The sequence below is a fragment of the Brienomyrus brachyistius genome, chromosome 1 (genome assembly GCF_023856365.1).
Source record: "Brienomyrus brachyistius isolate T26 chromosome 1, BBRACH_0.4, whole genome shotgun sequence".
Taxonomy (NCBI): Eukaryota; Metazoa; Chordata; class Actinopteri; order Osteoglossiformes; family Mormyridae; genus Brienomyrus; species Brienomyrus brachyistius.
Window position 1 is genome coordinate 54,149,674 of NC_064533.1, and position 24,140 is coordinate 54,173,813.

General features: G+C 47.1%; 1 protein-coding gene across 6 annotated transcripts in view; it reads left to right on the forward strand.

Moving 5' to 3' along the window:
• The window catches only part of LOC125746278 (low-density lipoprotein receptor-related protein 1B-like), a 279,046-nt gene that overhangs the window by 198,073 nt on the left and 56,833 nt on the right, over nt 1-24,140 (forward strand). For all 6 annotated transcript variants that reach the window (XM_049020071.1, XM_049020079.1, XM_049020089.1 and 3 more), the window contains 14 exons: nt 3,247-3,436; nt 5,343-5,547; nt 8,062-8,254; nt 11,058-11,183; nt 11,692-11,820; nt 12,041-12,160; nt 13,490-13,603; nt 14,127-14,276; nt 14,782-14,904; nt 18,667-18,786; nt 19,457-19,585; nt 20,026-20,148; nt 21,432-21,572; nt 22,195-22,382. In XM_049020071.1, coding sequence (XP_048876028.1) covers nt 3,247-3,436; nt 5,343-5,547; nt 8,062-8,254; nt 11,058-11,183; nt 11,692-11,820; nt 12,041-12,160; nt 13,490-13,603; nt 14,127-14,276; nt 14,782-14,904; nt 18,667-18,786; nt 19,457-19,585; nt 20,026-20,148; nt 21,432-21,572; nt 22,195-22,382 — 2,051 coding nt within the window. The remainder of the gene's footprint in view (nt 1-3,246; nt 3,437-5,342; nt 5,548-8,061; nt 8,255-11,057; nt 11,184-11,691; nt 11,821-12,040; nt 12,161-13,489; nt 13,604-14,126; nt 14,277-14,781; nt 14,905-18,666; nt 18,787-19,456; nt 19,586-20,025; nt 20,149-21,431; nt 21,573-22,194; nt 22,383-24,140) is intronic.

Below are 24,140 nucleotides of genomic sequence, written 5' to 3' on the forward strand. Positions count from 1 at the left end.
ATAATCGCCACACTACTGGAGCGTAATCCCAGAATGCCGAGCTGTCAGGGTTCTGATGCTTGCGTTTGCAGTCAGACACGTGAGGCCTACCTCAGAGGTACCTTGGGTTTTACATAAAGCTGTAGTCAAGACTACCTTTGGAGTCAAGACTGAGGAAAGACCAAGTCCAAGTGAGAGACCCAATCAAGACTAGGCCTGTAACGAATTGCGAATCAGTTAAAAATCGATGTAAATGTATGACGTTTTAAACCGGCTGACGTGGAAAATAAATAGCTACTTTAGGAGTACTTCACAGTACTTTACTTAACAGAAAAACTGGTGTAGTATTACATTCGTTTTCACGACGTCAGTTTGACGTCAGATGTATTCATGTTGACGTCGTACATCAGATGTTGGTTTTGATCGAACGCAAGATGGCGAGCGAATTTGAAATTAACAAATGAAGTACACTCAAAACTATGAGTATAATGAGGTAGAGAGTAACCACAACTGTACAAAAAGTGTACAAAAAGAGCAATTACACTCTAGAAGGCTAACTCTTATCTTCTCCGACACAACTTTACGTGGCAGTAGTGGACCCACAGTACAGTGTCTTGTACTGTGTGCATCTATCTATCAACCTGATTTTCCAATTTCAATTATTTGCTCTGTATTTAATAGAAGTTCTGCATTTCTCCTGCACTGGGGTGGTATTTTCCGTACGTCGCTTAAATCATCCGAGATCAAATGCCTCATCTTGGATGAGTTAATGCTGGTGAAACTCATCCGGGATAAGTAGGTTTTTCAAACGCAGCTGTGTAGTAGATTAGTCTAGCTGCATCAAGTCATCCGAGACAATTGCGCGCGCCTGACCTGACTGAAAAGCCATACTGTATATATCGAGTCTAGAAGACTTGATCGGCAAGTCTCTCATTGGCTTCCACAAAACGTCAAAAAACAGGGCACAATTTTTCACGCAATCCGAACAGGACCTTTTATTATAGGGGTATGATGAATTCAAAAAATTTTATATGTACTAAAGGAAACACATCAAAAGCGGCCCAAACCAGAAAAGATGGCTGGCAAAAAGTGTCCGACAAATTAAACGCGGAAGTAGTGTTCATTGTACTTACTGAATGCAGTATTTCATTTCCTATGTGTCAGATTAATTATCATTTAATATGTCATAATTCTATATCAAACGTAAGCACAATGAGAACATGGGAACAGGTTAAAGTACAAGAGTATACTTCAAACTGGTAAATATTGGTAGCCTATATAACCATTTAAAGAATTGTTGATATAAAAAAATCATATATGATTATATACTTCGCATAGTTTAACTTTGAATATAAAGTGCTAATAAAGCTTTGAGGTACAATATTCTCCCTTGGCTAAAGCGGTATCTTTTGCAAAGAATTTCCTCCGGGAGCAATAATGGATCTTGCCGATCGCGCAAAACCCTCTCTATATGAAATTCTCTTCTTATAATTTGCACACCGATATCAATTGGTCGCTCATTCATGAATGGCGAGGCCATGACTGAACCGATTTCCATGCACCAACACTGATTAAGTATGTGAGTTAATTCTTGTTTACGTAGAACAAACCTGCTCCGAGCAGGTTTGAGGATCAGGATGTGCTGCTATGACAACACATCCAGCAAGAGTTTCGAAATACCGGCTGATCTAGAATCATGCCAGATCGTCAACGGTTACATCCAGCTAAATGAGTAATCCACGTACGAATTAAGAGGTGGCCTCACTCAAAAAGGAGCCCCCCTCCAAATGTTTCAAAATCTAGAAAAAGTTGCTAATAAGTAGAGTCAGGAGATGTTTAGTGTACCAAACATTAGCTCGCAGAAATGTGCTCCAAGGGACTTTCTCTGGACTGTGCTGGTCACAGACATGGGGTTAGGGTCTGTTTGCTGGACTTTCATTTAGAGTGACTTCTTACGTAACTAACGCTCAATTCACAGATTGTTTTATACTAACAGTCACAGCAAATGTGTACCTTCCTTTGGCCTTCCTTTGGTATCACCCATAATACAGATTATTTCCCAAAGTTTCTGATACACAGGAAACTTGTCCCAAGACCATTGCTATTTTTACTAGGTTCCATATTTTTCCATTTGAGCTCATTTTAATTTTGCTTACACAATCTGATGGGCCTTAGAGTAATATACTTTATTTAATCATATTTAACATTGTAGTAAATACTTTATTCAAGGTGTCCTAAGTAGCTTACAGTTACAGTATTTCATTCATTTGGACAGTTGAGTATTTTTCCTGAAATTAAGCTGATTAGTAGATGATCCTGAAAGATTTCCTTAGCTTCCAGTTTTAGGGTTTATGCATTATGCACTGTCCTAAGAGAAGCTGTCGAAGCTTCCTTAATCTCTTGGGTATAACAGCTAAGAAACGCTTAACTCCTTAAGTATGGTGCTTGACTGGGAGCCTGGCTGGTACTGGGCCAGGAGGCTGGCCCAGAAGGTACACTGGTGGAGAAGTGGGGCAGCTCCTGCACTTCGAGGCCTGAAATCTATCTTCATTAGCTGCCGTGAGCAGTGATGGATGGCGGACAGGAACGAGATGATCTGATCTCACCGTGGGTGCCTTTCGTAAATCACCTGACGCTGTGCAGGTGTAGAATCACCTTTGTGTGGGACAGTTATCCTGCCTGGCATTTATGTCCAGGAGTCACTTGAAGCTGCCAGTTCGTTAGTCTCAGCTGAATTCTGACACTGGTACTAAAGAGGATGAACTATCAAGAAATTTTGTTACGTACATTATATAATGATTTAAAATGAGTTTTATTGACCCACATAGTAGGGGTTGAGACAAAATGTAGGTAACCCATATGTAGTCAAAAAGCTTTAATCCCTTCCAATGTTCTCTATGTCCAGTCACACCTCACATAAGTCTTTCTGCTATTGGCTAATAGACTATGCTGGCCCATGAAATCATTCCATGCTACCATGCTAATATTCATAGGTAATATCTGCAAGTACTGAGCATCACATTAGTTTCGTGTGGCTTTCCCAGTTCTGTATGATTATCCTGTAGCTCTTCAGTTTCTGTCTGGTCATCCTGGTTTTGTGTGTTCTTCACTGGTCCTTGTGATTATCCCGTTTCTGTGCGATGATCCCAGTTCCATGTGGTTATTCTGGTTCTATGTAATTATCTGAGTTCCATGTGGTCATTTTGTTTGACTGATCATCCCAGTTTCATGTGGTTTTGCCCACCCTCTGTTTTCTGGCTCTCTCAGACGTGGGCTCGGTTGAAGGTCTGGCCTACCACCGGCCCTGGGACACTCTGTATTGGACCAGCTCCACCTCCTCCACCATCAGTCGGCACACCATCGACCAGAGCCGGCCAGGTGCCTTCACCAGGGAGGTGGTGGTCCGCATGTCCGAGGAGGATCACCCCCACGTCCTGGTGCTGGATGTATGTCAGAAGTGAGTGCCACCATAACCCCCCACTGCAGCATCTCCTCAGATCTTGCAGAGTCATGTTCCCCTAGCAGTTGCAGTGTGAGCAACCTCTCATTTGATGCACAGGTGCCCCTCGGAGACACGAGCAAACTGCAGTAGAATGAGAAACGGGTTAGTCAGAACCTGGACCCGCAGGATATTATTAAAACATCAGTCTTGTCATGCAGTGGAATTTTTTCCCCATTCGATAACCTGGAGATGAAACGATGACATTACTACTGCAGTAATATTAGCATCTACATCAAGTCCTGTGGATCCAGGCTGAAGCACATCTATTGCATAGCCTCACAAGCTCCTCCCACATTTGCCCCTCAGCAAATTCTCGAATGGACCTGAAATGTTTACAGTTAATTAAAGCAGGACGGTGACTCATCTTCGGGCCTCATCAGGGATTCTCAACTTTTTCTGTGAGCCTCACCCCAGATTCTTTATTTTCTAATCAAATTACACCAGGGGATTAGTGTGCGGAATGCGCAGTGCTGTCCACCATGGACAGTCGCCAGAAATGACCCCGTCTGTCTATATTAGCATTTTTATTGATGCTCAGTACATTGCTCCTGAAAGCCAATGAGACAGAATCTAATTAAAAAAGTGGATTTCTGACAGTCTGTGGTATGCATCACTGCACCACGTGGCTAACAGCATGTTAAAAGTATCACTGTATTGCCAAAATTGCTTTTTTTCTTTGGGATGGGACCATTCGTTGACTTACATTTAAAGCAGCTTCTTTGTATTATATTATGAGGTGCCTTCTCACACACACTCAATAAATGAGGCCACATTTACACCTAGAATCCTGGGACCCTAACCTGTATCCTTCTGACCTCCAGTAACACACCGGTATCGAGACGCCTGTGGAATTCAGTTTCTGTTACAGTCGTGAAAATGACAGATGTTCAGGATTCGCGTTGTGGGGAATAAAGTTCTTTTAAGGATGGTTCCAGAAGTACCTGGGGTTTGACCTCTACTGGTCAAGTCCCCCAGACAGATAAGCTGAGCTGACTTCTTGTGCCTTTATGGTCACAGTTAAATTGGGCATGTGGACTCCCAGTACAGCCCCCCAGTGTGCCTCTCCCGACAAGCTGAGGGTTATCGCGCGTGACGGTGGCTGAAGCGGCACCACTGCCACTGTGCTCTGTCGCCTGATTGGCTGAGTTTCACCCAACCTTCTCAGTGCCTCATTTAAATGGGGGCCTCGCGCCACCACCCACCGCATTCTGCTGGCTCCTCCTTGTTAACCACGTAGCCGAATGGGATCGTGAAAAAGCCCAGATAAGCTGCAGTCCATCAGCCCACCCCAACCCTCACCCTATGATGCTCCCTGCTGAAACGGGGTGGGGCTGTTAGCCTCCTGATTCGGAAACTGCTTCTCCGACCCTGTTGCCTTGGTAACTGGCAGCTTCCCTTGTCGCCGTGTGGAAGCTTCCGGAGCAGTGAAGGCTCCAACACAGTCCTCCACCTGAGCATCAGGGTATGTGAATGAGAGGGCAGTGTGTGGCTCAGTGGCTTGGGGTGCTGTGATTGGTGGACTCGCAGTTAGGCCCCTGAGAACAGCCCTAAATATCCAATTGCTTCAGAGACCGTGGCTAACCCTGCTTTCTCAAAAATGTATGTCACTTTGGATAATAGTGTCTGCTAAATAAGTAGAATGTAAATACAAATGTGTTTAATCTGCACACAGTAGGTCTCAGGATTTGCCTGGCACTTTAGATTGGTGGTGATTGTGTACCCCTTATCCTTAGTCTGTCTGCATAAGTGTATGTAAATGAACATTATTCTAAAGATGAATGAGCCTCTTTCAGTGGAGCGCAGATCCCCTGTATGTGGCCAAAATATATCTGACCGGGTGTGGCCCTCTTTCTCTTCTCAGCCTGATGTTCTGGACCAACTGGAATGAGCAGCACCCCAGCATCGTCCGGTCCACGCTGGCTGGGAGTGGCATCCAGGTTATCGTAGGCTCGGACATTGTTACGCCAAATGGGCTGACCATTGATCACAGAGCCGAGAAGCTCTACTTCTCTGACGGGAGCCTGGGAAAGATAGAGCGCTGCGAGTACGATGGATCCCAGCGGCACGTGAGTGGGCCCGCTTTGACCCCTCTTGCATACTAGCATGTGCTCTGGTCCAAACCTAAGGGCAGGAATGAAAGAACCAAATAGCTGACCTATGACCTCCGAACAGATGGCCAGAGGACCATCTCCTTCCACCCTGATCCAAATCAAAATAAAGAATACGTAAAACATCGTACAACATGCGCCGCGGTGAACTGTAACGCTATAATTAATCCATGGGTTAATTGCATGTTTTTTAGCACTGCAAATTGCTGATGGGTAATTTGATTGCCAGTATATTGTTCCGAAAATGAGTAAAACGCTCCTGCACTGACAAATTCCCTCTTGTGAGGATGTCTTAGCTGCTTCCTGTTCCGGTTTTCTGTGAGTCGATAGCTTTGTGGAAACTCCACAGCCGAGGGCTGTGGCCTGGTGCTGCCATGTGGCCGTTGATATGCAGAGGTGGAATGCTGGAATGCTTAATTAAGGCTGTAATTACCCCCTCTGAAGTCTCAGGCCTCTGGGAGGGAGAACACTAAGCCACAATGTACGCAGACGTGTTGAACTCACAGCAAAAAGCCATGTGTAACTCCTAAAAGCAACCCCCCCCCACCAAACCCCCCACCAGCAAAACCGCCACCTGCCTAATGGCTAATGTCTCCATGATTCAGAAACTCTGAGTTAGGGCCAAGTCCATCCCAATTACCATCCTGACCAGTGGGGGGTGCTCTTCCACGGTCTGCTGATGCCCCTCACGTACCAGCCTGTCAGCTTCACCAATTAAAATGTGAAAATGAAGCTGGGCAGAGCAGTGAGCGGCCCGCAGCTAATGGCTGAGTAATGGGGGGGCTGTGGCGAAAAGGTGGGGAGGGGGACAGATACATATCGAGTCAGCTGCATGGCGCATTATACCGTGACGGACAGGAGTGTAAACAGGACGCAATTTCATCTGCTCCTCTCTGCGGTCATCTTAGCCTGCATGTCATGGAGATGATTTGGGCAGGCCTGGCACATCGCGATGATGATGATTATGCCGGTTTGATAGCAAGCCACTCTCATGTAATCATGGAACGGGAAGCAACAGTCATTGAGGCCCGGAATGCATCATTAACAGAAAATGCAGCTCTCGCTCAGATGCTAATGATCTCCGTGCTGCTTCCCGTTCCGGGGCTGCCGAGGAAATGCGCTCTGGTTTAGTGTAGCACCTTGAAACTAGCCGTCCAATAACATCGGATTGCCAGGGGCTGTTTGTCCGTACATTAGAAGGTTTACAGGTGCTGCCTCACTTTAATTAAATGCTCTGCTCCTGTACAATCTAGCTGTAAACAAGTTCAACTCCTGACAAAGTTCTTGCTGTAACCGCTGGGGTAATTCAGGTCACACGTCACCCTCAGAGACACACGACTGTGTAGGTCAACCATAAACTAAGTGCCACGTTCGCTCTGACAGCCCTGCAGACCCGCAGCGTGGGATTATGGGTAATATGCCCAAATCCTGGCACTGAGACCAGAATGTGTCATCGCCTCGCAGTTCTTCCCGTCCTGTGCCCTCTAAAAGCCTGGGGTTTTTCCGTTTGTGTCCGACCGCTCGTCGCACAGCGGGTTGTCCCTAGTGAAACTGCAGCAGCACCAGCTTGACAGTACCTTCAGAAACGCTCTATGGAAACTGCAGCCCTAAATCAGACTTTCTGCTGGAAAACAGCAATTTCTTCTTTGTTTTCTTTTTCTCATATTGTTACAGACTCTCTCTGATAAACAGATGAGTCTCTTTGTGGTTTTACAAGGTGGTCAGTGCAGAATAAGAGCTACTCAGTTGAAACCATAAAAACTGACTTGTGTATCAGACATGCAGCCTGGTATAAAACACGACTCTTGCATCCTACAAAAAGCCCACAAATGAAAGCCCACAAAAGCCAGATTTTTGACTTATAAATTAAAATTTGTAGAAAATTACCCCATGAATATAAACAACCAGAAGCTTTCATTTGGTAACAGACAGAAACAAACCCCTTCTGCGATTTTTACAGCATGTCAGCTCGTCAGCTTCGCCATTGTGGCGCGTAACTCTGCAATTAAAACGTCCCCATCAGACGTTGTATCGTGCCCTGCGAAAACCCTCCTGGTAAATTGGCCTGCCATCCATGTTCATTTATCTACATGGACTCTGTGAGGAAAGCTGCCTGTGGATGGTATCCCGGCCCCACTGTCACTTTTACCCCTCAGTTACAGCTGGTTCTTGCCATGTGACACAGAGAAATGGTCACATGATCTCTATGAAACTGTTTATATGCCTTGTCTCAGCCCTCGTGTGAAGTGTCATTGTGCATGCTGTAATGTGATGAAGCTCTGTATTTGTTTAAAGATGGGAAGAAGTCTGCAGCTCAGAGTTAAGATGCACCTTTGGTGGCGGGGGTGGGGTGGGGCGGGGTGAGGGCATGGCGGGGTTACCTGTGAATTGTCATCAGTGAGTAACGCCTCGTTCTCCGGCCGGCTGCCCCAACCGTAATTTATGTGCTTTTCTGCTCCATTCAAATCGTAGGTGATTGTGAAGTCAGGGCCGGGGACCTTTTTCGGCCTGGCTATTTATGGCGACTTCATCTTTTGGTCAGATTGGGTTCGGAGGGCCGTGCTGCGCTCTGATAAGTACACAGGGAGCGACACCAAAGTGCTCCGAGCTGACATTCCCCAGCAGCCAATGGGAATAATCGCTGTGGCCAACGAATCTGCCAGCTGTGAGTATGCCTGTTCTGACCGTGCCCTGCCCCCTACTGTGTGTGTGTGTGTGTGTGTGTGCAGGTTTGCATTTAACACATTGTGTGGACGTTTTTCATGTTCCCACACTATAAACCTCAATTTTTATAAAAAGTCTGTGAGTGCAATTAAAAGGTAAAATTAACAAAATTCTATTTTATTTTGTCACTTATGGTTAAAGGGCTGGATGGGGGTTTAGGTCGTTATAGTTAGGATTATGGTTATGGCCGTAGTAATGAATGGAGAATGCCCATAGTGATAGGGATATATGAACTGTGTGCGTGTGTGCGAGCTTGTGTGCACGCGTGTGTGTGCATGTGTATGAATGGAGGTGCAGGTTAGCCCATCAGCCCGTAGTTCTGGTTCGATGTATTATGACGGTGCCCCCCCCCCCCCCCTTGATCGCCGTGGCAGTTTTTACTGTGTGACGCTTACATCGTCAGCTATGAGATCAGTGGATCAACATGACTGGGGGCATCAGCAGCAAATTTTAAGGGGGGGGGGGGGGGCAGATTAGATCGGGGATGGGCCCCCCGGCTTTGGAGATGGAAACGCTGCGTCCGTCTGTCGTTCTGTTGCTTCTGATTGCGGGCAGAGATTTCTAACCGAGCCGCCTGACATACCACGGGACTGCAATGGAAACCTGTCCGCATGTCAGCTTCTCTTAGCGACTGCTTACATCATCCTGCCCGTCGTGGGCGCGGCTATCCCAGGGAGTGTTAGCCACCGTTGTGTAACAGGCCTGCAAGGCCCTGTCAACACCTCCTTCCTCACCCCAGACAGCTGAATCATGGCTCACTAGGGGGGTGCTTACAGTTCCAGCCATGTGTGTCATTAGTTTTGTGGGGAAGGTGCTCCCACTACGGTCCATTCCAGCAGCCTTTTCCTGTTCCCTTTAGCTTCCCCCTATACCTGCTCTCTTTACCTGCTCCCTTTAGCCGCTCCCTTTAGCTAGTCCCCTTTAGCCGCTGCTCACTTTATCTGCTCCTTTTAGCCTCTTCCTTTAGCTGCTCCCTTTAGTCGCTCTCTTTAGCAGCTCTCTTTAGCCACTGTCTTTAGCCACTTTCTTTGGCTTATGTTGGGTGTAGAGTTCATTGGAAGTCTGAGAGGTCACAGCTTTTTACACCACTTCTCTTGCTTGATTTGCATTGCTAAACTTAAGAAGCTGGTGGTTTGGGAAGTTTCTTCACTTTGCGATAACTTGGCTCCAAACATAACCCTACATCCCATAAGAAGCCCCTGTTACATGTCATTGCATGGAGGTTCAGATATGAGCACCTGCTATGAATCCCTGGCATACGGCCTGCTGTCAGTCAGTATACAGAGTGCCTGTAACCCTGCAATCTCTGAGTAATACAGCACAGATGTTACACTACAAACATGAGACATGAGCCATCCGCTCTCACCCATTACTTTTGCTAATGTCACTGATTATCCCCTTATTATAATTCCTGGTATTGCATCATACTTGCTGGGTGAACCCCATCCTGCGTGTATCCTATTCCAGGTATACCCCATCCTGGGTGTATCCTATTCCAGGTGTACCCCAGCCTGGGATAGGCTCCACAGTTCCCTGACCTAGATGAATGGTTAGCATTCATCTGTTATCAGTAATCAGGCAATACTGGTAGCTGAACATGGGGAAGCGGAACACTCCACCTCCCAGTGCCACGTAGGCGGCCCATGTCTGACCCCCTCAGACTTCGGAAAATGAGGACACCTCCTGTCGCTGGCTGGAGATGCCAGCTCTCCTCGGTAGCCCAGCCTGGAGGCGGCCATATGAGCAGATTGGGGCCGCTGGCTGTTCATCCCCTGTTATCTGAGCGGTACAGCTGGCGTGACGGACTGACAGAGGTGGCCACCTGACAGCCGGAGCACTATGCTCAGCGAGGACACTGAGGACAGCGGCTCAGTAAGGGTGCTCGTCATGGCCAGACGATGCTTGCGTAATGTTCTCAATGTGTGCGGAACGCTCAAGGCGGATGCCCCCGCATGTATGCTGTATAATCATAAATGCAGGTTGTGATGATTCGGTTCTGATGAAAATAGGATGCAGCCTTCCCCCCCATTGGTGTGATGGCCAGCGTTGGTCCGCCTCACCAGCTGGTGTCACAAGACACTGTCTATGGTCCTGTTCAGTGAAAACTGCAGGTGACGCAGTTTAAGAAATGGTCCTGTTTCTCAGGATCCCTGGGTTTGGTACCGCAGTCAGAGCCAGGCATGGGTCGCAATGCTGGCGTGACTTTTTAAATCAGACAAGGCTTGGAGTTGCCATTATCTGTGTTCGTTTGTGTGTGTCTGATTGTGCATGATTGTGTGTATTTGTGTGTGATTACATTTTTGTAATTTTTCCATTGTGGGGACCAGATTACTTTTTGCTTTGTAGGGACATTTATCTTGTCTCCAGAAGGCTAACCTCAACTTTATAAAAATCTGTGAATGCAACCAAAAGAATTAAAATGCCAAAAATCTTGTATTTTGTTTGGTTACTTATGGTTAAGGTTATAGCTGGGTAGGGCTTAAGGTTTCGATTTGGGTTTTTCCCATAGAAATTAATGGAGAGTCCCCATAAAGATATGATAACAAACATGTGTATGTCTATGTGTGATAGAGCGTGGGGTCTATGCCCTTTTGGGAGATTGCCAACAGGGTCAAGGCTACAGCCTGATCCGAAACCCTGCGCTGGTGATGGTCTTTACAAGCCAGACCATTGCTGGGGAGCATGGGAAGGGTCGTCATTAGCCAGGAGGCTAACGCTGCTGTTTCCTGCTCCCCCTTTTGCAGGTGAATCGTCCCCCTGCCGGGTGATGAATGGGGGCTGTCACGATCTCTGCCTGCTGACCCCCCATGGCACAGTGAACTGCAGCTGCCGGGGGGAGCGTGTGCTCCTGGAAGATAAGCGATGCGTGTGTAAGCCCCCTTTCCTCGGATCTGCCATCGACTCACTCTTTTATCACCTTATTCACAAGATGTATTGGTCTTGCATGCCAACAGAGTGTTTATTTATCTGAAAGTTCAATGAAAGAATGTGATTGTGATTCTATCCCTGTTTGCCATTTTTTGTTATGGAAATGTATTTTGGGGAAGTGTTTGTGGCATTCAGTAGTACTGAGAGTAATTCTCACTTGCAACCTACCTTTTTGGGGGGGAGGGGGAGCAGTAGGCACAATGCACTTATGCTTAATTCGATAGTACAGCCTATGGAGCATTGAGGATCCCTTTAAAGGCAAGTGGTCAGCACTCTGGGGGGGGACAGCATTGGGAAGACCAGATGGAACCACTAACCGTTATAAAATTTTGCAGACTGAGAAAGGTGGCTAGCGGTTTGTTTTCACAACCTAAGCAGAAGAGGTAGAGTCCTAGCCTGCCACGGACATAGCCATAACCCATCTCAATCTTTTGTATTTCCTATTTCCAGCCAGGAACTCAACCTGTGACATCCACACAGAGTTCGAATGCAGCAACGGCGAGTGCATCGACTATCAGTTCACATGTGATGGAATAGCTCACTGTAAAGACAAGTCGGATGAGAAGATGCAGTACTGTGGTAAGGACTTGATCAGCCCCACTGACCTTCTGGGCTATGGAGGGAGATTGTGAAGATCAAGCCAGAGACCCCCTCCCTGAGCCCTGCCTAATAAAATCAAGTTACACTCGTCGGAGGATGGGGGCTTTCAGCCGCCATGATTCCATGGAAGTGCTCGCCTCTTCATCTCCATCATTTTTGATGTTATTCTTTTCCTTTTCTTCTCCCCTGCTTGGAGCAGATAACAGATCCTGCAGGAAAGGCTTCAGAGCCTGCTATAACCAGCACTGCGTGGCCAACAGCCGCTTCTGTGACGGCCTCGACGACTGTGGCGACGACTCAGACGAGGCGTACTGCAGCAGTGAGTGCCACTGAGTACCACTGGACCTGGAACTGACTGCTTGCCAGCTGACGCCATCACAAAAACACAGATAATATGACCACCCCCCATCAGCCCAGGGTGGGGGGTAACCACTGATTACCACCTTGCTGTCGAAATGAAATAACTCGTTGGTTTTGCGCGCTGAGGGGGTCGGAAGGATGAGAGTATTAAGCAGGATCCGCCGGGTCAGGCTCTATATCCCCACTCCCCCATCCACAGGGCTTCCCAGAAATGTCACGTGCGTGCAGGGAGTGTGGCGTGGGTGTACTGATCTCCATAGTGATGAGATGTTAAACGCAGTTGGTGCTAATCAGTCTTTCTGCTGACGTAGCCTGTCTTCGTCAATATTTATACTCATTATGAATTAAGTAATTAGCTGACTCTGATAAACATACAAAAATTTACCTATTGCTGCAGCTGATTTTTGACCAAATTAAATAGGTACTTTGCTCTACAGCAAGGCTCTCCAGAGGACGTAAAGCCCCAACCTTCAGATCAGGAGTTTAACTTAACTGTACCTGCTGCCATAAAATATAACTGCAACATTGGCTGGAATTGAATTATAAACAGAGGAATCACGCTGTCATGGGAAATGAGGATGTGCTTTGTGGATTTGGGCCACAGATGTGTGTCACAGAACAGGATCTCGTCCCAGACGTGGGATTTGTAGCTCTGTGAACATACTGTATGGCTGAGCCTGGTTGATCACATAGATTAGCACAGCTTCTCTCCTCAACACCATGGCACACAGATGCCTAGACGTACGCACGCGTGGATTAACCAGCCGTCTCCCACGCTAGCCACATTTACGCGCAGAGCGCCTCCAGAGAATCCAGATCGATATTCTCAAAGAAATCATGTCTTTTATTTAGGCGTAAGTTGACCATTTAAACCTCTCTTAATGTCCCCATTTTGGACTGTTTTCCATATTATTCCCTTCACTGGCTACTGCATGAAATCAAAGAATCGCCCAAAGAGAAATCCGAGGCTCCTAAGCTTCCTGAAACCTGAAAAACACCACTAATCCCCGCTAAGCAGCAGTGGGATTCCTTAATCACTAACGTGAAAACTTAATTAGCTTCCCTTGAAAGAAATGCTGGGTATTATGATTGCTAAAAGGAAGTGAAATGAGAAGGAATACGAAAGTAAGTTTGCCTGTAGAGTTAGTGTGATTTATGCATTTATTTATTTAAAGTGCTCTCCCCATGTGGCGTTTAACAGCATTCGGTCGAGTTCTTCCCAGAGCAAACATGGATCTGAGATCTTATTGGAGAGCTGAGGTCAGCTGACTGCTTGTCCCTCCTGCAGATTCAACGTGTTCATCCTCCGAAGCACGCTGTCAGGACGGGGCCTGCATTCCTGCCACAGCGTGGTGCAATCAGATGATCGACTGTGCTGATGCCTCGGACGAAAAAAACTGCAGTGAGTCAAACCTCTCTGGCATCCCCGGCTCAGAATATCCCCTCTCCTGTCTCTCTGTCTTCCCTTCTCCTGTCTCTCTCCATCTCCCCCCTGTCCTGGCACCCTTTTCATGCTTCTGTTTTCCCCTCTCTTGTCTCTCTTCTCTCTCTCTCTCTCCTTCTCCTCTTCTCCACCAGATGAACTCTGTGGTATTCATCTGGAATTCTCTTTCAGTTCACGCCAATTCATTTTTATGTTGTGCGATTCCAACATATTTGCCCTAGAGCGCTTAGCATGCGTTACCATTCATCAACAGCTCGAAAGAAATTAAGAAGAGCACCGCAGACAGCTGAAACAGAGGTTAATCTAATGTAATTCTGTCGTTGGGGCTAAATGGATTCATTTGCCCTAATGTCTGCTTAAATCAGATGTGCTGATAGGCGCTGGCAGGAATCCATTATGGCACAAAGGGCCGTGTCTTCCTCCCACACGGCACCACACCCTGCCGGCACCTAACCCAGCCTGCTGTGCCACATGTCCACAGACAACACAGACTGCTCCAACTTCTACCGACTGGGGGTGAAGGAGCAAGGATTTGTCAGTTGTAACTCCACCTCCCTCTGCATCCACCCGTCCTGGGTTTGCGACGGAGCCAACGACTGTGGGGATCTCGCCGATGAGACAGGATGCCGTGGTGAGTTACCATTGTATGGGACGAGCTAGGCCCATGAGCCTAAGGTGATGGGGATCTCACTTCCGAGTAAAACAGGAAATGACATCCAAGCACATTCAGAACAGGAACTGAAGCAGATAAGAGCTAAATGCTAACTAAATAAAAATGTAGATGTCACTTAGAGGCACGTGCTTCTGGAAGCTGATCCTTATGGAGTGTGGCTGGTGGGCAGGCAGCCAGGCAGCTGTAGTGTGTTCGTTTTTATCCAAAGCGACCGGCGTAACTGAGCCGGACTAATACAGCTGGATGTCCTGCAGGAGAACCTCACCTTCACTGGTCACAGTGGTGAATTAACAGCATAAACTCCTATATAGAACAAGGGGCAGGTGGAGCACATTAATATGCATAAGACTGAGGGGAGCCCTGCTGCCTGCTGGGAAATCAAGCTGCCATATTTCGACTGCCTGTCTGCTTTTGGTTAGGGAACAGAGCTAGGATTTACTGTTTTGTGTTAATGTGTCCACAGTGTCCACCGGACACCTCTGTGAAGACGGTCATTTTGCATGCCCAGGCGGAAACTGCATCTCCAGTGTCTGGCTGTGCGATGGCCAGAAGGACTGTGAGGATGGAGCAGATGAGTTTCAGTGTGGTGAGTGGCATCCCAGGACATCCTCCTCTCCAACCAGACTTGCTGCAGAAAGGACAGGCGGGCGAGTAAAGCCACCTGTCGGTCAGCATCAAAAGGCAGGCCTGACGTGCCAGAGTACCTGCTTTTTGATGCTCAGTAGTGCAGCGTTGGCTAGCATAGCAAACAGCTGCTGTTAGCATCTGTACTCTCGCCCCAATGCTGGGGTATCGATCGTCGTTATCCGTGCAATGCCGGCCTGTCCTATTGAGCTACTCTGTACACGGTCAAGGTCGTCCTGGACTCTGGCTACATGGCTGAACCTTCGGATTATCTGACTCTCCCATTTGAATGATAAGTCCACGGCCTGGTCAAGCTGATGACCCACTGTGTCGAGGTGTCGACCTGAGTCCTGGCATGCATCCTAATGAGATATTACGCTGCGGCAGAGGTCACTGCATTTGCTGGAGATCTGCATCACGCATCGTGACTGTTAGTTTGCTGTGGTTCATTGTGAAGTTACTCAAACGTGATCCTTGGCTTGACGCACAGATGACACATTTCATTAATTTATTAGTACAGCAAAGTAAGAAACTTTATTTTTTTCATGAAAATCAAATTATAGCAAAGGGCTCAAAGGCAATTATTCTGGATTGCTTTTAACGGAATGCTATTGCTTAATACACTTGTCTGGCTTGAAAGATGAGGTCCTTATGCATCAATTAAAATAGATGATAGGAATATTAATCTCGCTCTGTCAGCACTGAGCTTAGGTCTCCCATCCATCCATCCATCCATTTTCCAAACTGCTTATCCTACTGGGTCGTGGGGGGTCCGGAGCCTATCCCGGAAGCAATGGGCACGAGGCAGGGAACAACCCAGGATGGGGGGCCAGCCAATCGCAGGGCACACTCACACACCATTCACTCACACATGCACACCTACGGGCAATTTAGCAAGTCCAATTAGCCTCAGCATGTTTTTGGACTGTGGGGAGAAACCGGAGTACCCGGAGGAAACCCCACAATGACATGGGGAGAACATGCAAACTCCATACACATGTAACCCAGGCAGAGACTTGAACCTGGGTCCCAGAGGTGTGAGGCAACAGTGCTAACCATGTCGTCCCGCTTAGGTCTCCAACAGACAAATTATTGTGAATGTCTGATTTCTCCTTTTTTTCTTTTACACTGGGTGATGTGTACTGAAGTTCTTTTCTCAGTACAAGCCTTTATTGTTTGCACCAATTAATATGAATTTTTTAATTAAGGTCGGACCCCAGAGTATTATCCCCTGGGTTGATCAGTGTGGGGTGTGGCTGTCACCTCACACCTCCAGGGTGGTTACCTGCTCTTCCTGTATCTCCAGAACATCCTTCTGTCCAGGCTCCCCCTGAACATTTCCGTTGCGTCCTTTTGTCCAGATGTACTCTGAACATTCTGTCTTGTCCTTCTATTTCCTCAGCATACCAATCGGGGGTGAAATTGTCCCCTTATGTCCCATTTTCAGCTTTTAATTACAGCATGCATTTATCCTCTGTTAGAGACACAATGACTTGGGGACCTTATTGTAAGTTTTGCCTTGGGCTCTTATGATCATTGGCGCATTTCCAAGTGCAAAATAATGGCAGGGACCTGAAATTGCACCTGAAAGGCTTTCCAGCACCGTCCTTCACGGAAATAAAAGCCCGGAAAGCACACGTGCCAGTAGCTTCTGGAATGATTACTGTCATTTCTAAGGGCCTCAGCTTGCTGCACACTTGGTCGGCGAAATTACACCTCCATTCACTCATTTTCCTTCAGAAATAAAACACTCCATCTCCCATTTAGGCCAGCAGTCCCTGGATCGTCGCATATTTGCTCTGTCCTGTCATAGCAGGAGCCCAGCTGATTCAGGTGATCACTTCTTCAGTGAGTAGTTCATCTATTGGAGTCAGGTGTGCAGTTGCAGGAGTGGGCCAGGCCTGGGATGCCAGATTTATGTATCTAGCTTTTTACTGTTTTTGTCCTCACGTGGAGTTACAGCTAAGTGAGTAAACATGGTGTCTTGCTCAATGGGTTAAGACGCTGTGCCTGTGATTGGAAGGTTGTGGGTTTAAATCCTGGAGTCAGTAGAGTGATTTCACTGTTGGGCTCCTGAGCGAGGCCCAGTTTTCCTTTCTCAAAAAAAATGTGTATTGCTTAAAGTGTTGCTACTTAACTAAAATTTAATGTAATAGCTTTCCAGGCTTTTGTGTTAATGCCAAATATGTGTGGTATACCTGCTTTACCCCAACATTACACCAAGCGCCAATAAGGGGAGCATATTATCCTGCTGTTTATCAACCAGATGTCTTGGTCCTGCCTCCTCTAGTTGCTTGGACCCACCACCTCTTCAGTCTGATTGGTTATTTCTCAGAACCAATCATTTTTTCCTTCTGGCCTCAGAAGATTTTTGCATAAGTAAAACTCCCACAAGCTAACAAAACAGCAGCTGCGATTCGCTGTGAATCCCTGTACATGGTTATAATGTACCTGTGTTTTGATAGAAAACTGTTTTGTCCTAAACTGGAATGAGTTCCAGGTTTATTTCTAGATAGAAAATGGTGAATATAAATGTTTCCTTGCTCTCCCTAGCAAAGAATTATGGATGTGCAGCAGTAGCAGGAATGTGGAAATGATCATAAAAACAGCCTTTTCACGTTTTAATGCCTGCGTCTAGTTACAATCTAGAGGTAAGCCTGCTGCTTCTGTTGGTTTTCATAAGGTGGCCTTTCCTCCTTACAGGGGACATTTATGGTGTTTCCCCTGTAAAGTGAATTATCATATAAAACCAGTCCGGATGCTGGAAAATAGCAGTAAATGGAACAAGAATGAATGATCTGTGGAGATATGGCTGCCCTTTTCTGTTACAATAAGGCAATGTCAGCGATGATTATGTGGTCTGCTTGTGTTTGCTGTATTACCCGGGTAGACAATGTAAAATGACTTATATCGTTCAGGCTCACGATGGTTGAGGCAGGCGGCACAGGAAACAGCAGCTGTCAGCTGACTCTACTCTATGATCCAGGAGGCCAGACATTCCCCCTTGGTCTTGCCATCATACCTTATTTTTTGACCAGCCACTTCTGTCTGTTGGGGGTCAGTGCTGTCTGAGGGACTTGGCCGTCTGTGATGACAGCACAGTGCACAAATCGCACCCCTTGGTGGTGCCCTCTGAAGCAAAAGCCTTTTTTATTTGGCAAAGGAGCCTCCCAGGGCTGTTGGAGGGGATGCTTAAGAATAAGAATCATTGGTTTGGCACAGCGAGATGAGCTTGAGCCCCTCCAGTCCCAAAATGAGTGTGTGGATCATACACAGGGGTTGTTTTCCACACCTGAATATGTATGAATGTGCTACTGCACTAGCTTTGATGTGTCATGCTCACTGAATGCCCATCTGCTTTAAGGTGGGAGCAGGCTTTAGTAAAAGCGTCCGACGGATTCTCTTGAAGCCTTCAAACGGCATGTGTGGGTCATGGTGCCGCTGGGCCCTGTGGGGAAGTGAAACACACACATAAATGGTGAGATTCTCTCTCTGCGGCCTGAGTGCAAGTTGATGACCATAACAGTGTGCACACACATCCCAGGTTTCACTCTAGCGGCCCACGGCTTGAGTTTAGGGTCTGTTTTTCAGGTCTGTTTGCATGCTGTGTTGTAGTAAAAACCACAAACATAAGTCGCTGACATATGATTGTAAGGATCCGGGAGTAGCTCCGAGCAATCTCTGCATCCCCGTGCTCCCTGACCCTGCTCTCACTCATTCTCAGACTCCTCCTGTCTATGGAACCAGTTTGCCTGCTCCAAGAACAAGTGCATCGCCAAGCAGTGGCTGTGTGATGGCGAGGACGACTGCGGCGAGGGGCTGGACGAGAGTGAGGAGGTGTGCGGTGAGTCCCACCCCCCAGCCGAGAGGGATGCAAATTAATATCCAGGCAATGCTGGGGAGCCGGGCCTGCTGACACCCGAGAATGAATTTCTGCAGATTGTTTGGAAATTAATTAAACGGTTCGGCGTCAGACCTGTAGTGCGCCTTTTTAATCATTTTGTTCGAGGGAATTGAACTAATTAAACAAATTAAACGTGAAAGTGAAAACACTGCGTTTTCTGCGAAGTCTGGGCTATCTTTCATGTGCTGTTTGTTTCGATGGAGTTTCAACCACGTAAACAAATTAAGGGGGAGTATAGGGCCTCAGTGGCATTACGATGCAGAGACCGCGTTCAGCAGCGCGCCGTTGCCCAGATTTAAGCCGGAAGGGGCCGATCTTTTGGGCTTGTGTCAGAAGCCACTTCTCAGAGGTGATTTCAGGAATAATTGGATTTTGCTGAAGGGAACCGGGTCGTTTGGAAAGACAAATACGTCTAGCATAATCCAGTGTCTCCTGGGATCTACAGGAGTCGACAGGGTTATATTTTCAGTCCTAAAATGTTGATTTTGGAGCGGCCCGGGTTCCAAATGTGTAGAATCCTGCGCTTACCTCATACCTCACCCTCCCGACGTTCTCCAAGAGCAACGAAGCTCTCTGAGAGTACTAACCCCCCTTACGCCTCCCCCCCCAGGCTCTGTAACCTGTGCCCCGGGCTTGTTCAGCTGCCCCGGGTCACACGCCTGCGTGCCCCAGCGTTGGCTCTGTGACGGCGAGAGAGATTGTCCAGACGGCAGTGATGAACTGGCAGCTGCTGGCTGTGGTAATGACACATGTGCACATTCTTGCACACACACACACACACACAGACATGCAAAGGAATCCTGCTTGTGATACACACTCCCAATTGCTCTTACTTTCATCTTATCTATATATTATGAGTTCTTAGCTTTTATACTTTTTGGTTCTTATTTAATTGTTTTTTTATTTAATAAAGAAATCCCCCACACCACAGACATAATAATATGTTATCTTATCTTACGGGTGACAGCTTTAATTTGGGGGTAGCAGTTAGCGCAGGCACGTCTTTATTACACTTCAAAGGGTTTTAAATAACATTTTAATTCCCATCAATGACTACACGACTGACAGACAGCGAGGAGGTGCTAGCACATACCCAGCATGCACTGGTCTGTTGCACCAGTGGTGAGCAGCACAACCGTGCAGTTGAAGTGTGCCCTCTTTTTCCTCTTTCTGCCACAGCGCCCAACATCACATGTGATGACAGCACCTTCCTGTGCCGCAACCAGCTCTGTGTCCCCAAGCGATTCGTGTGTGACCGTGACAACGACTGCGGCGATGGCTCTGATGAGTCGCCGGAATGTGGCAAGTGGCCGCCGCCCACCAGTCATGTGGTCATCACCAATCTGCCCAATGCCTGCCTGAGGGTGGCAATGTGATGCTGTACCTCTTTGCAGAGTACATTCGCTGATCCATACAGTGCTCGAGCGTACTGTCCGGGCCATGCTGCTGTGCTTCTCCGACTTGGTCACCTGACTTCAGCCTTATATTAGAATGAAAGCCAGGCTGTTCATCACTTTTCAATGCTTATGTTTACACACCACCTGGCACGAAACAAAGATTCAAATAAATTCAGTCGCATGCACCACATTGATGTCCGTTTCAGGAGAGACGCAGTTCATGGAAGCCTGACTGAGCCAAAATCCAAACCTGATTTAACCCTCTGGGGTCTAGGGGTAGGGAACACACTTTCACTGACTGGGGCATGGTCACACATTTCATTCAATATCCTAAATTTAATTCATGGCAAATACATTATTTCTTATATTTGTTTTGGCATTACACTCATCTTTATTTTAATGTACTTTATAAATATGTCAGATTTATGTGAAGTTTGTAATTTGGCATCAAAGTATAGACATTGCAAAATGCAGTTTGGAACACTTGCAGAAACATTATAAAAGTTCATAGTAAGCAATGGTGGCAGTTTGTTTTGATCCCAGATATCTTGGCTACATGAAGATGACTAAATGGTGTAGTTGCAACATTCAGTTGAATAAATAAATAATAAAAACCGAACTCATGTCCCTATTTCTGGCCTCCTTCCATTGAATATGTAGCAACTTTCATGAATGAGCCATTGACACCTGACCACACCCACCCCCCCCTTCTATGGCGCTGATGGGGATGTATCTGGATCGCGTTTCACCGTTGCGTTGTTCATCAAATTACCATGCGAATGTGATTTGAATACGCAGAAATGTGGCTGTTTAAAATGTGAATAGCGATCTTCAGGTGAGGGTGGTACTACACGCCCCCCATGCAGGTAAAACAAAGAAAGGTGGCATGGTTTACTTTTTAGCCGATTTAATTTAAACTTTAATACTTCCGACAATTGACGTTTTGAAAAGACGACAGATTATGGATTTAGTCAGTGTTTTTTTTTTTTTCCCCAAGTTTCTACAATAAGATTTCAGCGAGTTATGAACTGAAATATACGCGGCATCGCCAACGATGCCGTCGACTCCAGAGGGTTAATATTTAAGAGGTCCAGCAACAGAATCCGTTTTTATAACCTCAAGGATTCCTGACACTATTCAGGTCAGAAGACACCGGCTGATGACCCTTGTGCCCATGTCGTGCTGCAGAGTACCGAGCCTGCGATGATACTGGATTCCGCTGCGCAGACGGACGCTGCCTGCCCAGTGCACAATGGGAGTGTGACGGTGCCCCTGACTGTCTGGATGGCTCCGATGAACTGCCACTGAATCCGAAGTGCTCAGCCGCAGGCAAGAACTTGCGTGAGGGGAGGGCGGAGTTGGGGGGGGATTTGGGGGATGAGGAGTATGAGCTACCCTCACGGTGGGGAGACGCTGACAGTGCTCTGCGTTATTTGTTTTGATTCATCTCCAAAAAGTGCTTCAGACTTCCTATCTCTCCATGTTATTACATTTTGAAGACTGTGAAACCAGGGGCCCCATCCCCTCCATTTATGTGAGAAATGGCAGCAAATTCTGTGTTCCGTTTAGAAAAAAAGGCCAAATTGACCAAGACTGTGTGGGGAAGATCCAGCTGAACACCCAAAGTGAGCCGAAAAACGTGGCAGATTATTCATAAAACTGAGATGTTTTCGAGTCACAGAGCCTGCAGTTGCAGTTGGGCCTGGGTACTGAGCCGTCAGTCAGGGGTTCTGGAGTGGCCTGACCACAGGCCTCAGGCCTCTCCCTCTCACTGCAGGCTCCCAGATCAGTAATTCAGCTTTTAATCTGCTGATTTTATTAGTCTCCCTTTGGTGCGTTTCCTCTTTGCGCCTGTATCAGAAGCCTGTGATTTTCCAGCTTGCTAATTTCCCCACGGGCCCGTCCTTCCGGTGTCCGTCGCTGACTCGCATCCACTGCCCTCCCTTCCCAGAGAGCCTGTGCAACGGCTCCTTCTTCATGTGCGCCAACGGCCGCTGCGTTCCTGCAGCGGGGCTCTGCGACGGCCGTGACGACTGCGGTGACCACTCAGACGAACACGGCTGCCACGTCAACGAGTGCCTGAACCGGCGCGTCAGCGGCTGCACACAGGACTGCCAGGACCTTCCCGTCGGATACAAGGTCTGCACCCGCCGTGGGCCTCAGTCTGACTCTTTTGGACTTGAGGCATGGCGCAAGATGGACAAAGGTGATGATTCACTAGCGGCTCCAAGACAAAAAGGGGCTTCTTGAGAGATCTAACATACAGGGTAAAACCTAAAAACCAAAAGGACAATGAAGGGTCATAAAACAAACAGGGAAATAAAACACAACTAAGACTATAAGCAAAAACACAGGGAATTGACCACAGCCATAGAACAGGACCAAACACACAGTAATATTCACAATGGCAACCTGAGGAGGAGGACAAAGGCAGGCACTTAACACAAAACTGTACCAGATAATGAAGAAGCAAGAGTAAAAAATGAAACAATTAACCAATCACAGTGGGCACAGGACAACAAGCAATCAGGTAAAACTGTCAATCATGAGGCACAGGGTAATAGGTGGATATAATAAACTTAATCATGGAACTAAGACACTAACAGGGAAACTAGGAAACAGAATCTAACAGTAGGAAAGACAAAGATAAATAATACATAACCACAAAAGGCACAAAGCAAAAAGCAAAACAGAACACAAACTAGGGACAAGAAAACTTATAGAAAATAAACACTGGGGAGCAAAAATTTAATAAATACAAATAAACAGAGGAAGGTGGCCTTGAACTCATAACCAAAGGATTAACATTCTCAAAGCCACACGCACAACCTGTTGAGGTATGCAGCAATCTGAGGAAATGGAAGGGCACACTGGGGCTGAAAGACCAGAGACTGGGAGGCAGACTGGATGGCCAGCAATAGCTGCTGAGCAAACCGGGAGAGACATGAAGGGCAGGAGCAGACGGACGCGGACACTGACAACATTCTGCCGCCACTGAACATCTATGCCCTGCTTTCCTTACAGAAGGTGTATTTATGGAGTTTTTTCACATCTGTAATTAGTTCAGTCTAGCTTCCGAGGTGTATATCCCCCTTTGCTGTCCACTTTTCCTCCCCAGTGACAGGAGCCCAGAAGAAAATAAAAGTATTAATCAAGCCTGAGCAAGCGTGCTGGGTCACGTTGTTAAAGACGGCAAAGTGTCTTTATTCCTGGGAACGCGAGGGACCTGGGAGACTGTTGGAGGGTGTGCAGACAAGGCAGGGAATTCCCGGGACTGCAGGGGACCTGGGAGACTGATGGGGCGTGTACAGACGAGGGGACCTGGGCCCTGGTCTCTGTGCTGTGAGGGAGGGTGATGAGCCAGTGACTTCAGGAGATGCTGATTTAAGAAATGCCTAAGCTTTTCCCAGAGCGATGTGAGCATGCAGGTGTTGTGTTAAGGGCTAATGGTCAATGATTAAAAGTTGATATTCAGTGGAGTCCCGACTGCAAGGTGAGGATGAAGCTGGAAGATGGACGATTTGGGCATAATGCTGCTAATGAAAGTGTTATGAGTAAATATAGACCATGAATAAGAGCTTCCAGCATGATGCTGGTACCCATAGGATGGTTCTCCTTTCCAGCTCTCCGCAGAAATATTCACCATTGCCCATTCTCTTACTTTTTCAGTCCCGTGCTGCTAACAAAATGCATTATTTATTCAAATCTGGGGCTTGTGATCAGGAATGCTTAGCAGAGAGATGTGACTGCTTGGTAATTGTTCTAAATGTCACTTTTTGCGGGGATTTGTGATTCGTCTGAATTGATTTTGATTCGCTTAATTCATGCTGCTTCCCGTAGCTGGAAACACAAATCTTACGTTGAGCTCTCGTCTGTGATCATCTCCTGTGATTATAC